The 15411-nt window shown below is 32.2% G+C and overlaps 2 protein-coding genes across 5 annotated transcripts; both read right to left on the bottom strand.

Moving 5' to 3' along the window:
* Window positions 1-1237: 1237 nt before the first annotated feature.
* LOC114422160 (ruBisCO large subunit-binding protein subunit beta, chloroplastic) lies at window positions 1238-5467 on the bottom strand. The gene is made up of 14 exons (XM_028388378.1): window positions 5167-5467; window positions 4951-5076; window positions 4511-4648; window positions 4309-4404; window positions 3892-4134; window positions 3569-3803; window positions 3284-3453; window positions 2887-2964; window positions 2729-2800; window positions 2548-2652; window positions 2305-2397; window positions 2133-2225; window positions 1761-1884; window positions 1238-1536 (listed from the first exon to the last, which is right to left on the bottom strand). Exons 1-14 carry the CDS (start codon window positions 5356-5358, stop codon window positions 1523-1525), a joined length of 1779 nt encoding a protein of 592 aa, XP_028244179.1. The 5' UTR covers window positions 5359-5467; the 3' UTR covers window positions 1238-1522.
* Window positions 5468-9786: 4319 nt separating this feature from the next.
* LOC114422159 ((S)-2-hydroxy-acid oxidase GLO1) lies at window positions 9787-14379 on the bottom strand. Of its 4 annotated transcripts, XM_028388375.1 has the most exons (13): window positions 14187-14286; window positions 13717-13824; window positions 13180-13353; window positions 12909-13033; window positions 12098-12144; window positions 11720-11797; window positions 11495-11619; window positions 11311-11377; window positions 11163-11225; window positions 10683-10752; window positions 10497-10597; window positions 10311-10415; window positions 9996-10193 (listed from the first exon to the last, which is right to left on the bottom strand). In XM_028388375.1, the coding sequence occupies exons 3-13, from the start codon at window positions 13314-13316 to the stop codon at window positions 9996-9998; spliced, it is 1116 nt and encodes a 371-aa protein (XP_028244176.1). In that variant the 5' UTR covers window positions 13317-13353; window positions 13717-13824; window positions 14187-14286. The 4 variants fall into 4 exon arrangements, with proteins under 4 accessions (XP_028244174.1, XP_028244178.1, XP_028244176.1 ...); XM_028388373.1 differs by lacking the exon at window positions 13717-13824 and having other exon boundaries at window positions 9787-10193; window positions 14187-14379; XM_028388374.1 differs by lacking the exons at window positions 13717-13824; window positions 14187-14286 and adding an exon at window positions 13983-14109.
* Window positions 14380-15411: the final 1032 nt, after the last annotated feature.

The raw sequence follows: 15411 nt of genomic DNA, 5'->3' as shown, positions 1-15411 counted from the left end.
AAATAAAAAAAATACCCGGTGGTCATTTAAAATGAGAAAAAAGATTATGTATTAGCGGTGTAACAAATTTCAGAGCATCATCTAATCACAACAGGACTAACAAATCTGGCTTAAATCCTATGGGGCAATTACCCCACTAAGATATTTTTTTACTCAAACATATTTGATAAAAAAAATTATTCCGATAAAAAAAAATATTGTTCTCATATAATATGAAACTGTTTTATAAAAAAAATAAGGGATAAAAGAAACAATAAATTAATACTAATTTTTATCACTTTATCTTTTAAACAAACAAGAGATACAAACACACACATTGACCCAATTGTAATTTCTAAAAACTTAAATATTTTGAAAAATTTTATCATGAGATTATGTATTTTGTAAAGGATTAAAATTAATATTTTTTCTTTGAAAATATTATAAACTAGTATTTTTTATCCCACTATAAAATATTTCTGCATCCCTCTATACAGCTCACTGACAAAATTTATTCATTTTAAAATAACTATCTTACAATAATTCAAACCATGATTTATCATTTATGATTTATAATTAAATGATAGTATAAATTTATATTATGTGTATAGAGATTAAAGTTATTTAAAAAAATACAATTGCGGCAGTTGCATGTATAATAAGGAGAAATGCTAACTTCCAGTCAAGCAAAGCTGGTGAGAGATGGTAGACCACTAAATCTATCCCTTGATTGATTCATTACATAACTATTTTTGTTGGGCTTACAACTCTAAGTCAAGCTCTCGCAAGGTCGTTAATGCCCAGGTTCAATCCATCAGGCAAATGAAAAAATAGGAAATTTAAAATTGACGAACTATTTTTTTACAAGTGACAGAATAAATTGAAGATGCATATAAAAGACGGTATAATGTAAGGTTATTCAATTTGGTTATAAGTGACCCACGATTACGAAAAAAATCCCGTTTAAAACTAACAGCACTTGCTTCATATTATATTATATTTAACAGACTAATAATGTGTTTGATAAAATGAAATGAAAGAGAATTAAAATTTAATATAAAAGTATGAATCTGATCTCATTGTTCATTTTACTCCTTTTCAGCTTCCTTTCACCTCTACCAAGCGCAGAGGATAACTGTATTTCAATTCACACTGTTTTACTAGTTCTATTTCTACCAATAGTTTATGCAACTCTTGCAACTACTTGCCATTTGAATAAACATAACTTACAACGAATATATTTAAAACTAAATGATGTAAGAGCAAAAAAAGACATTTTCTTCCCACAACAGTTGGAACTGGACAAAAGAGCAAAAAACAATTATTATAAAATAAATAAATATGGAAGTAATAAGCAAAAAAAAATTATTATTAACTTGAAAAAAATAAGGGAGGAAAGGGTGCATCACTATCTAGTTCACCACACTAACAATACATTTGGACTCATTGCTAAATGGCCACCAAATTTTGCATTTCATCCGAGGGAGAACAAAATACTCTTCTCACTGAAGCAGCCGTTGCTCGTTGCTCGTTGCTCGTTGCTCTAGAGTCCATATCCTGGAGAAGACAAACCAAAGGTCAGTCAACTACAGACCCTTGCTATAAAATACATTTCCATAATATTGAAATGTTAAGATTGAGAAACACAAAGTAGTTAAGTTGAACTAATAGAGTTTTAATACAAAATACATTTTCATAATATTGAAATCTCAATGAAAGGGTTAAAAAGTAGTGTAGATTCACACTTTACAACCATAGATACTCTATTTACAACTACATACCTGAATTGTCCATGGGGTTTCCAGCAGGTATGGCCTCAGGTTCCTTTATCTCAACAACCACGCAATCTGACATTAAGAAGGTTTTGGCTACAGAGGCTGCATGCTCCAGGCAACATCTGACCACCTGTACAAGAGTAGTCTTGAGAATTCAAATTTTCATAATTATATTATATATTACATATACAGTAATAGCAGAAACATGTGGTGTGCCCCCTGTTCAGAATGGCGAGAATGCACAGAATACAACTCAAGGCATCCAATGCCCTAAAACAAATAAATGAAAGCTCACACAACCTAAGTTTAATTATTCAGATTGTTTGGCAATCACATGGAAGAAAATTAAAAAATATTGATGCTCAAACAGAAAATCACCTTTGTTGGATCAATGATCCCAGCAGACATCAAATCTTCATATTTACCAGTGGCAGCATTATATCCATATCTTGGATTGTCACTGGACAATACCTAATTACAACACAAGTCACATCATCACAACCACGCTCGTAGAGAAAAGAGAAATTCTAAATAGACTAAACCTTCATACCTTCTCACTGACAACACTACCATTGACACCAGCATTCTTGGCAATTAATTTCAAAGGGTAACTAAGAGCTCTTTTCACAATATCAGCTCCAACCTGCAAAAATTAAACACAATTTTGAAGTCATGACCATGTTTGGAGTTGAATTTGAAAACAACAGTCAGGAGCATTTCCCAGCACCCAAAACAAAAAATATCACAACATCCAGGAAACTTATATTCTCTCCATATCAAATAAATGACTCACTTTTTCTTCATCATTATCAAGGCTATCCTTGATTGCATCCACCTTTGATGCAAGTCTCAGAAGAGTGCAACCACCACCAACAACAATACCTTCCTCTACAGCTGCCTGAAAGTCAACAAACTATTAGCTTACAGAAACAGAATCCCAAAAAATCTAAAAACTTTGGGAAAGAAAAGGACACCTTTGTAGCATTAAGAGCGTCTTCAACTCTCAATTTCTTTTCCTTGAGCTCTGTCTCAGTTTGTGCGCCAACCTATATATGTACAAAAATTGCCCCAAGTTGATATACCTTGCAGAGTACCAAACTAATATATTACCACATTTCAGTGAGTCTGTTACCTGTATCACAGCCACACCACCAGACAATTTAGCAATTCTCTCATTCAGCTTTTCTTTCTCATACTCTTGCTCAGCAGCCTGTTAATGTTAAGTAATCATCATTGTTAGAACATGGAGAAGAATGAAGCTTTTACATACTCTCCCGTCTGTACAGAATTTCTCCTAGGTCTACTGATGTGCATGTTTGCATACACAAATGCATAAATATAAATATTTCTACTATATGTTTGTATATCAATCATTTTTAAACAGTACAAAATATTTATCCCATGTTAAAGTGTATCACTAGTCATGCTTTATGTGAAATATCTTCGTGAAACCCTGCACATGCCACATTTGCATGTGCAAACATTTTGGTGGACAGAGAGAGAGGGGGGGGAGGGAGAGAAGGAACAACCTCAATTAGGTTCCTAATTTGTGCAACTCTCTTGTTCACTGCTTCCTGGGTACTTCCATCACCAACAATTGTGGTTGTATCCTTGGTGAGCACCACCTTGGAGGCATATCCGAGAACCTCTTTCCCAGCTTTGTCCAAAGTAAGGCCAACCTCTTCTCTGATTACAGTACCTGTAAACCAATTGAGAAAATACATATCTTATCAACATCTGGAAACAAAAAGATAGAAAAAAAAGCATATATACACTTCCAAAATCAAAGGCATGAAATTTTTATATTTAAAGACCTCCAGTCAAGATGGCAATATCATCAAGGTACTGGCTCTTGCGCTCTCCAAACCCAGGGGCCTTCAGTGCTGCAATCTTCAGTGATCCTCTAAGTTTGTTCACCACAAGAGTTGCTAAAGCCTCTTGTTCAATATCCTCAGCAATAATCAATATAGGGTGTCCACTTCTAATAGCATCCTCCAGTATGTTGATAAGATCCCGTGCATTGGTTATCTTTTTGTCAACTAACAGCAACTGCATAACATACCATATAAAGCTATAAGTAAATACACAGGATGTTAAAAAAATAATAATTCGCAGGGAAAACAGACAAATGTCTCACCTTACAGTTCTCATACTCAACAGCCATTTTCTCACTGTCAGTAACGAAGTATGGAGAAATATAACCACGGTCGAATTGCATCCCCTCAACAACATACAGACTGTTATCAGCACTCTTTCCCTCCTCAAGGGTCACGACACCCTTTCTACCAACTCTGCTCAATGCTTCAGCAATCATATTTCCTACTTCATAATTGTTCCCTGCACTGACTGCTGCCACATCTGCCAACTCACTATCTTCAACCTGCAATCCACCCAACCAGAACCTTATCAAGTCTCAACAAAAAGATAAGAAAAATAATTAAACACTAAACATATTAAAAAATGGGAAAATTTGAGTACACCATACAATAAACACGCTTACACACAGACACACAACAATGTTTGGTATTTCAACAATAATAGAAAAATGCTTCACCTCTTTTGACATCTGTTTAAGCTCAGATACAAGAGCTTTCGCTGTCTTCTCAATGCCACGTGTGATGAGCACAGGGTTGGCCCCAGCTGCAACAACCTGCGAAAATTAACATAAAATGAGGCCTAGTTGCATTACAAAAAACAAAACCAAGTAGTTATTAGTTATGACACTAAATTTCCAATAAGACAACAAATAATCCTACCTTGACACCTTCCGCTATAAGACCCTGAGCAAGAACAACCGAGGTCGTGGTTCCATCACCAGCCAAGTCGTTTGTCTTGGCAGCCGCTTGTCTCACCAACTTGGCACCAATATTCTCAACGGGATCCTCCAACTCAACCTTACCAAACCAAATTCAACAAAACATCAATACAAACACAAACAAACAATCCACTTAAACACAATTCAAATGAAATCATATCCACATAAACAAATTCAAGCATTCCCACCACATGCAAAAAAAAAAAGAAGAGAAAATAGGGTATGCACCCTCTGACATAAAGACAGTTTCACACAGTTATCCAACCAAGACTCGCCATGGATGATAAGTTTGTCGGTTTTTACAATAATCACCTGCTTTAAATTCGAAAAAAGAAACAACCATAATAATACGAAAAAATTCAAAAAAAAAAAAAAACTCACCTCTTTAGCGACAGTGACACCGTCGTTAACGATTTTCGGCGAGCCATACTTGCTCTCGAGAACAACATTTCTTCCCTTGGGACCAAGCGTGACCCCAACCAGATCCGCGAGCTTGTTCACACCGCTCTGCAAAACGCGAAAAAAACTCAAAAACGACACTAAAAACGCGCGTTTCGCAATCACTAGTCACAGCGAGCGAGGAGTGTTATATTATACCTGGAGCTTCTTAATTGCGGTGCCGTCTTTGTTGAAGTGCAACTCCTTGGCCATGGCGGAGACCCTGGCGGCGCGGCTGCGCCTCGACAGAACGACGGCGTTGGAGCGGCGGCGGGAGGGGAAGGAGGAGATGGCGGCGGAGGAGGAGAGCTTGCAGGTGGACATTGCAGTGAAGGTGGAAGAAGAAGCCATGGTTGGATTGGTTAGGGTTTAAGGAGGGTTGAGAGTGTTGTGGATAACGTGAGCGGCTTCAGAGTGGTTCGTTGTGCTGTTTTTTGTTGAGGAGTGAAAATGAAGGGAAGGATTAGGTTTTATTACTACAAGGATGAAGGATTTGGTCTTGAAGGTTCTGTTTCATCTCAACCGTTGGATTCTGACGGGGTGGGCATTGCTCTTGTCGCACATTAGAATGGTCTAGAACTTTTGAGGTTAGGAAATCGTAGTTGGAAAAATTAATTGCCTGCGGCTGGACTTAGACATACGCCCTTAATTACTGTTTTAGTCCCACAATCCTGGTCCTATTTATTTTAGTCTTTTATAAATTCATTATTCTTACTTAGTTCTTCAATTTTGAAAAATATTTTTTTAGTTCCTCCTAAGAATGATAGTCGAAAAATATTCTTAGTTTTTTAATTTTGTTGTATTATTGTTATGGTTAATAATTTATGTATTTTTTAATATCTTGAATTGTCGCTAACACTAGAGAGTCAATTTTAAATTACACATGTTTAAGCTCAATCTCTTTAGTTATTTGAAATCCTTATTTTAGATCTCATAATTCGATCATTAACACATTATATGATTTCAAAATTTTTATTGAAACATCTCACAATTCTATCATCAGAATCCCTTATGAAATCATTGTGGGATGTTCTACCAAAATTTACATTGCATGATCCATCAATGTTAACTTTAAAGAAGGGAGAGGAGGGAGGTTTTCATGCAATGTAAGCTTTCGTTCTTCAAATTTTGAAACCTGAAATTAATACCTTTTCGAAGATCCTTGTGAATGAAAAGGGCTTGTGCCATAACTTGGTGGATTAGACCAGGGCCATATTAGATTTGTGATGAAACACCAAATCATTTTTATCTCTCCATAAGAGGTCAATAACAGTTCCAAAGAATCCAACTGGACCTTTAAGGGATTTATCAATGAGATTAAAATTGATCCAGTCATGCAATCCTAGGCTAAGAAAATTTCCCAACTTTGTTGATCAGCAAAGTTCAACCAAAAATCCCTTACTACACATCTCAATCTCAAATTGCATGCATCATATATTCTTGGTAAAACTGCATCTGGGACATATATTTGAATCATCCATATGTCTATACCTTTTTAACTCATTTGTCATAAGCCTCCCATGAACTAGGCGCCAAAGGAAAACTCTTAACCTTTGTGAACCTTGCCAACGCCATACCAAATTAAATTGTTTGAGATTCCCATCCACCAAAGGATTTGTTGGCATGGACAAATAGTTATACACTTCTTTTATGCTAAAATTTTTATATTTGGATCCCCATCAAATAGTGGCATCATCTTCTTTCTCCATAGGAGGAAGGATAGGTGCCGAGAGAGAATAAAATTGTTACATCTTGTAAAATATTTTACATTTTCCTATAATTTCATTTTTTTTTACTTTAAGCAACTCAATCATTTTTCTTAACAAAAAATCTCATTAAAATAAAATTGAAATGTTATGCAAAACAATGATTAGTTTCATGTAATGACCATAGGTTTTCATAATCAAAGCATAATTGGCAACATCCTTAGTTGAATGATTGACAAACATGTATGTGTTTATCATAATTATTAAGTTACAAAACGAATCAAGATCCTTAATTGTTTTGAATTGATGTAAATAAATATTAAGTTTTAAAAGTTACGTCTGAAATACGTATAGACGAAAAATGTTTTTAGCTTTTAAGATCAAGTTAATGTTTTGTGTGCTTGATCGTCTATGTAAGGAACGTCTCAACATTCGTCAAAGAGAAAAAAAGATGGAAAAAAATCAAATGATAAAACTATTTATTACCTTAAAAGGCATGCAAATCAGAAGCTAATGTACTTTATAGTACAAAAGTTTATCCTCTTTCTAACTCTAAATTTGGAGTGTTCTCTCATGAAAATTAATAAAGTGTTTAACAAAGTGCAATAAAATACAATAATATCTTTAAATTAAATTTTGAGAAATAAAAAAACTAATGAGTTTTTAATCCAAATTTTATGGTGTTAAGTGCTAATGCACATCAACCAGAATGAATATTAGTATCCCCCTCCCTACACTCTCATCCAAATTTTATAATATATATGTGGATATTAACGTTATAAAGTTTGTTTAACTCTTTGTGTTAGTCTCATAATGTTCTTCTTCAACGATTTGAGGTTGGAGCACACTTGAGAATGAATTTAAAGGATTTACTATTGGATAGATACATCACACAAAAGACTTACACCACACCATTAATATATATTAATGCTACAATTTATAATATCTTAATAAATATGATAACTTTAACATATTTGATGACTATCAATTAATTAATTATACTCAATCAATCAGATTTTTTTACTGTTTATAAAAATTATTAACAAAATAATTTTTTTTACAAATGTTTCACATAATAAAGTCTATATTTTTTTCTACTTATGATATACATTTTCACCATTAATATAGTTAAAAAAATATTACTTAATGCTTTAACAATAAAATACATAAAATAAAAAATACATGATAATAAAATTTATAAACAAGTTTAAATCATAATTATATTATACATTCATTTTTTTTTCTATTTTCTAATAAGTGTATTTTTTTTTAATGAGAAAGATATAAACTATTGTTATGAAAATAATAAATAAAGAAAAACAAATATATACTTTATTGCATAAAAAATTGTAAAAATATATCACTGATAATAATTTTGATAAATAATTAATTTGAAAAATCAAGTCAATCAAATGATGTAATTTATTAATTAAAGATAACTAATTGATTATCATTAAATATATTAAAGTTGTCATATTTATTAAGATATTATAAACTATAAGATTAACATATATCAACCATATAAATTTGGTATAAATTATATATATAGAGGAGCGATTGAATTACATCGGTGTAACTTTGACCAACTATTATATTATTTAATAACTTTCAATTGAATAATATTTTCTTAAAATTTACTGTTGAGTTAAAAGTTTTTTTTCCCACATAGATCATATATATCAAATTTGATATTAATCCAAAAATTTTGATATATCACTCATACCGATTAAAATTGACATAATATAAATATTTAAAAATATAATAAAATATGAATAATTTAACTAGCTTACTGTTGTTGTTTAATTTTAATAACATTTGATACAAATAATCTTGGTAATAAATAGATATAATTCAACAGTTGAATCGATAAAGTCGTATTCTATATGTGACTTTTATTGATCCAACCGTCGAATTATATTTATCCATTATCAAGATCATTTTATCAAATTTTATCAAAATTGATCATCAACAAGAAGGTGATTAAATGACTCATATTTTAATATATTTTGAAATGTTTATATTATGTTGATTTTAATTTATATGAAAAAGATAATAAATAATTTTGAATTAATATGAAATTTTATATATGTGATATATGTGAAAAGAACTTTCAATGCAACAATACATTTTTAAAAAATATTATCTAATTGAAAATTATAAAATAACATAATAATTATTAAATTTACACAAATGTAATTTGATTTATCATCATTCTATATACACTCACGCTAGCTGTGGGCATGTTCTCTGTGGTGCAAGATAGAAAAAAGGAATAAAGGTGAATTGGTAGATGAAAAAACAAAATACAGTATGTCCACGTGACATGGCGGTGGTTGAATTGGTTTTTTTATATAAATAAATATAGAATATAGATAATATATAATGTGTTTTTATGTTTCAGTAAAAAAGAAGAAGTACTTTTTTTTATGTATTTGAGAAACAAATAAAGATTGACTAGCAGTCAAGTGTACCCAAAAAAAAATTAAACTTAAGCGAAGTGTATTTATAATATATTCCCTCATTTCTCTCCCCAATTACCTAATTTATTAAAATTAAGAAAAAAATATTAATTTAATTGATAACAATAAAATAAATTTATCTTAACTTTATAACTTTTTTTAAAACTATCTAAACTATCTTTTTTATTAATAGTTCTCTCTCATTTAATAATTTGTCAATATTTTTTTTTATTGAGAGATATTTCTAGTCTAAAAATAATTAATACTAAAAATATTATAAATTAAATCTTATAAAAAAGAATAAATATCATTTTAAAGTTGAATATTATATATAGAAGAAGAGAGATACAATATTTTTTAATGAGATTCATAAATATTATAATTTTTATTTAACGAAAGCAACTTATGTAATCAACATCACTTGGTTTTAATGAAATTAGATTCGATCTCTTTAAATAAGATTTTAAGTTTAGACATTATCAATAGAAAAAAAATATGATTCATAAAAAATGCACTAAAGATGATTAGTTAATTTTTGTTTTGAGAAGATTAATTATCAACAAAATAAGTAGATATTTTATATTGAAGATAATTAAAAAATAACATAGAAAAAGTTGATAAAAGACTCAAAATTAATAATATACAATGAGTGAATGCAGCAGCAGAGTAGCCACAGAAGTATCATCATATTAATGCTTAGAAATTAAGCATAGAGTTATCCAAATACAAGTTTAAATGAGTTGTCCAAAAAGGAAAAGAAAGGATGAGAAGAACAGGTTCATGAAACATATATAGAAGTGTTTCCCCCATTGGAAAAAGTTTTTCATAATCTTGGCAAGGCGCGGGGGATAGTGCGTGGTTGGTCCCAATCAGTGACAATGTGATCACGAGTGATATCCTTGAGTGAGGTGCAACCACTCAAAGCCATGGTTAGCTCAAACTCCTCACGTAGCATCCGCAGCACATTTCTTACACCAGCCTCTCCTTCAGCAGCCAAGGAGAACACCACTGGGCGTCCAATCTGACATAGAACAATGAATGTGTGAACTTAGAAGTCAATGATGTATGGCAAACTAATATCTAAAAATCCTATCTTAATATGAAAAAAGCCTTTTGAAAGAGGTCATGAAGTACTCACAAATATGCCAGAGGCACCTAGTGCCAATGCCTTGAAGACATCAGTTCCGCGGCGAACACCACCATCCAAAAATACAGGAACACGACCTTCAGCAGCTTTGACAACCTAAGTATCAATAACAGAAGTATATGTAACAGCCTTAAAATGAGTGTGTAGAAGTTTCAAGGTGACTAAGTTTATATGTACCTCTTCTAAGGCTGATATAGTGGCTGGAACATAATCAAGTTGTCTAGCTCCGTGATTGGACACTATAATTCCAGCTGCACCACTTTGTACAGCTATCCTTGCTGCCATGTTGGAATGAAGGCATTAGTAAAATATTCAAAGAGGGAGAGAACAGATGAAATTGAAAGCAGCTTTGGTTTTTCTTACTGTCCTCAGCAGTCAGCACACCCTTCACCAGAATTGGCAGTTTGGTGATTGTTTGAAGCCACTTCACATCCTACAAAATTAACAAGGATTATTTAGATGGTGGACTCTATTCAGTGGAATATGTATACATAAACAAAATGTAAACTATGATTTAGTTGAACTTATTACTCTACACTCCTCTGAGGGATGCAGGAATATTAGCTTGCAAGCAAATCACGAATCAAATCAATGAATTGGGAAAATAAAGTTGTCAACTAATTAGGAATCATCATCAGTATGACTTTTAAAGTAATTATAATACAAGTTAACAACCTTTCAGTTTCACACACGGCAATCTATGATTATATGATAGTGTATAAAATCTTTGTGTTGTCAATGCTTTGTTAAATTGATTTCACTTTATTAAATCTTGCCTGCAATAGGAACAGGATAATAACAACAAAGGAAAAAGAAAATGCCTTATTTGATTATCTAACATACCTTCCAGCTAAGAGTACGATCAATTTGACCGGCAACATATGAAGCAAGTCCAGAGTCATCAGCCTGAAAGGATCATGACAAGAATTCAATTAGTGATAAAGAAAAGAAAATTAACCTACATGAATAGTTCTGTGATGACTCATCTTACTTTGTCCATCTTTCCAAGGTCCAATCCTTCAAAGTTCTTCAATGTCAAAAATGGTGGCAGTGTGAATCTGTAATAGACATTTTACAACTAATTTTAATTGCAAGGATAAGGCTGAAACTTTAAAGAAAAGCTAATCATATCGATTAAGAAAGTGGTATAACAAGTTTTAAGTGGAGAGTTATACCTGTTCTTGATATCAGCTTCTCTGCGTCCTAGTCTTGGGGTATCAACAGTAAGGGCAATGGCTTTGAATCCAGCCCTTTCAGCTCTTCTCACAAGCTGAGCAACCACATTCCTGTCCTTGTACACCTAAAGAAAGGAGAACAAATCATTCAAGTAAAACAAACTATTGTACCAAAAGTTCAAATAAACAGTGAAATGGAACTGAATAAAAGCTTTTGAAGCTTACATATAGCTGGAAAAAGCGAATGCCAGGTCCTGTTGAAGCTACCTCTTCAACACTTGAAGTAGCCCATGAAGACAAAGTCTGAAAGAACCAAAATATTACTCATCAATAAAGAACATAGAGCTTATCATTGATTAACAACAAATAAATTTTTCAAGCATACAATCTTATTAAGTTAATTGGAGTGAGTGTTCATGAATGAAATATTCTGGTATGATGTACAAGGGAGAAAATAACAGATCCTTAGCAAATCCACCAATTGCAAATTACAAAATTGTCTATGCTGAAGTGAATCATTGATTCCAGAATATATGGTGATTAATCAAGTGAAGCACTACTAGTTCCCTAATTAAGAGGAATATGAACATAAAAGAGAAGTACCATGATTGTTCCAGCAGCAGATGCAGCTCTTGCTGTTGCATATTCTCCTGCATAAGAAAAAGTGTATATATCATCAAACACAAATCCATGCTCTCGGTAGTTGGTTTAGCAGTGCAAGCAAAGGGGAATTGGAATTAAACTACTCCATATAAACAAAAAATTCAACAAATTTAAATTTCTCCCTACTGCCCTATTGTAATGTTTTCCAAATAAAAAGTCAGATTTTATTATTATCCATTTATCAGAACTAGATGATAAGAATGTTCTCAGAATACTGATGACCAATCACATTAGGCTCCTGTACAATCTTTTGCGTGTAACAAATAGAATCACATAACAGAACTATGAAACATGTTAGGATTATCAAGACATTAATTGATATACCACTACATGTCTGACGTGTGATTGACCTATATGTCTAATATCTGACATTTGATTGGCCAAAATATATAAAAAATGAAGGCTTAGGTAGAAGCTGCAATGTAGTTTCTTTGTAAAAACTGCTAAGTATTAAATGATAGAAGTCTTTTGGTTGATTAGTTTCTCAAATTCTCTAGCATGTGTCATTTGGTGAGTATGCATATGCAATTCAATTGCAAGGATTTTATCTTGCTAAATTTTTTGTTGGGTTACATATCTTGATGAAATTGATTAGGAATAGAACTCTGCTTACTCATTAAACCAATACATTATTAGAAACTATAGAATTATCTTCTCTCAGTCTTTCCTTTTGGCAAAATGCACACAATACTGTAATACCACAACTGAAAATTTACTAATCCAAGAGAATGTAAAGGACAAACAATTATACCCTCAGGATGAGCCATTTTCTGCATGGCTGTTGGGGCAAGCATGATTGGCATGGATATTTTGAAGCCCAGGACAGTAGTTGTGATGTCTATCTTGCTCACATCAATAAGAATACGTGGCCGAAACCTGTATATTTATCGATCATATATTCATCATATCAACATTTGTTTCTATTCTTAGAAATACAGGTACATGAAATATCTAAGGAACATAACTAGACATTATAGTTTTGTAGATAACTACTGTAAAAGTATGCATGAAAAAAATCTTACAAAATTCTGGAAAAGGCATTTCTGTTCTCCTGCAGAGTCCACTGGTCCTCTGCACCAGATGCGTAGTAGTCAAACACCATCTTTGGCAACTTCTGCTTTGCAATAGCTTCATACTCGCTGACATTGGTGATCTCCATTTTCAGAACTTCTTGTTGATGCTACCCTTCAAAAATTCTACATAAAGAAAAACTTATATCTTCAATTATGTTCTTTCACATAATCTGTAGCTACAAGGTTTAAGATATTCCAAGAAACTAGTATGGGTTGATATAGGAAGAAAACTACTATGCCAACCCAAAATCTTCGGAATAATCTAAATAGTAAATCTTGTGGCAGATTTCAGCTGTGAGAATTTTCAAATAAATAAATAATTGGAACTTGGAAAAAATTTCCTAAAATTTCCCAGATTTTTGGATTAAAGAGGAAAAAAAAATAAAGACTTTGGATATGCTACAATATTGAACTTCAAATGGAAATTAAAACTTAAAAGCAAAAATAATGGCAGTATAAGATATAAATAAGTTACATAATGAAAACCTCTGCCAAAAAAAAAATAAAAAATCAAAGCTACATGCTGTGGTTTTCCTCTAATATTTCAACATAGTATTCCCCCCATCATCACATAGCTGAAGCCTTCTAAAAAGTCTACAAAAGCATGATATATAAAAAGGATCAACAACATGTATATATACATAAAAAGGAGTAACAACAAAAAAAAAAAAAGATGCAAAGAAGATTGATGCTTTAAGCTATCCAAACACAAAACTTGGTTCAGCAAATAATAGTGAGCATGAAACTCATACACAAAGTGAGTTTAACAAACCACCAAGATTGAAATCATTGGCATACACACAACACAAACACTACTATTCAATCTTCATTTCTGCTATAGTCTGTCTTAAACAAAGAAGCATGACTATAAAGACCACATAAAGTTGTGACATATTGAGCATGGAAAGTTGGAAACAAACTATATATATATGACTGATGAGAAACAAAAACCAGACCTTGGTTTCCAAAACTATGCAAGTGTGTGCATGCAGATGAAGAACCAATGGAGAAGAGCTCCTAGTGAGGGATAGAAACAGAACGGAAGTGAAGTGAAAAATAGCAAGGGCTGATAAATACGTGGTGGAATAGAGACAAAGTTAGATGGGCCTCAAAAAAAAAAAAAAACTTGTTGTAATGTGTATACGTGCAAATGAAAGGAAAGGAGAATTGGAATTTTTTTTGAAGTGGATGAGCTTTTGGAGGTGAGCATTATTTTGAACCAAATCTCATCAACAAAGTGAGGTGCTTCTCAGCCACAAACGCCTTGTGTGTTTCACAGCACTCTTTTGTTTCTCCATTATCATTTCCATCTCTAAATAATAATGAAAAAGAAAAAAATATATATCTATATATGAGAGAAACTGTTTATTTGTTCCTATCTTTTTCATATGTGTTTGGAGTCCTGAAAACAGAAGAATAATAGTACCCTCTCATCATGTGCCATTGCCCTTGTGTGAAGAAGTGGTGCAAGCGGATTAGGCTATATATGCCTATAGATAATGTAAAGTATAGGCAGGAGCATCTATCATCTTACTAAGACAATATGCGTCATCACTTCAAATTTACCCATTTTCAAAAGATTACATGATTACTAATGGCGTCTTGACACATGTTTTTTTTATTTGTAGCAATTAAAAATATGCATCAGAAGATTTATAATATTTTACACATCTTCTTGAACTAACTCAACTAACTGAACTTATTAACCCCTTTAATGACTATAATGTGTTTGATTTCACATATTTTTAAAATTTTATACGCGATTTTTAGAAGCTAATAATTATTTTTTTACGTCAAACACACACTATACATAGATTAAGTTGCTTCTGTTGTTGTGGTAAGTGATTTAAAAAGGAAAGACGTATATTAGTACCATTTTTTTTAGATAATGTTTTGATATTTATATATGTGAATAACAAATTTTATTGACTGCAATTCAGCCACATATGTCAATTTTCTCATATCTTACGTCTCCCTCCTATATTCTGATTAAATTGTCATCCCTTTCTTTTTCCTAATTCGTTCATCTGCAGTTCCAATTTGAACCCTGGAGGTAAGATCCAAGGGCTGATATTTTATTCAGCACATTTAACCCAATCTATTAACATAAAACAAAAACAAAAAAAAAATAAAGGTGAAGGATCACGTGCAGCTATTTCAAACTTCGGAGTCCTGAATCCT

Source organism: Glycine soja, chromosome 8, assembly GCF_004193775.1.
Source record: "Glycine soja cultivar W05 chromosome 8, ASM419377v2, whole genome shotgun sequence".
In the NCBI taxonomy this organism is placed as follows: Eukaryota; Viridiplantae; Streptophyta; class Magnoliopsida; order Fabales; family Fabaceae; genus Glycine; species Glycine soja.
Note: the sequence above shows the minus strand (reverse complement) of the source record. Positions and strands in the feature narration are given on the sequence as shown.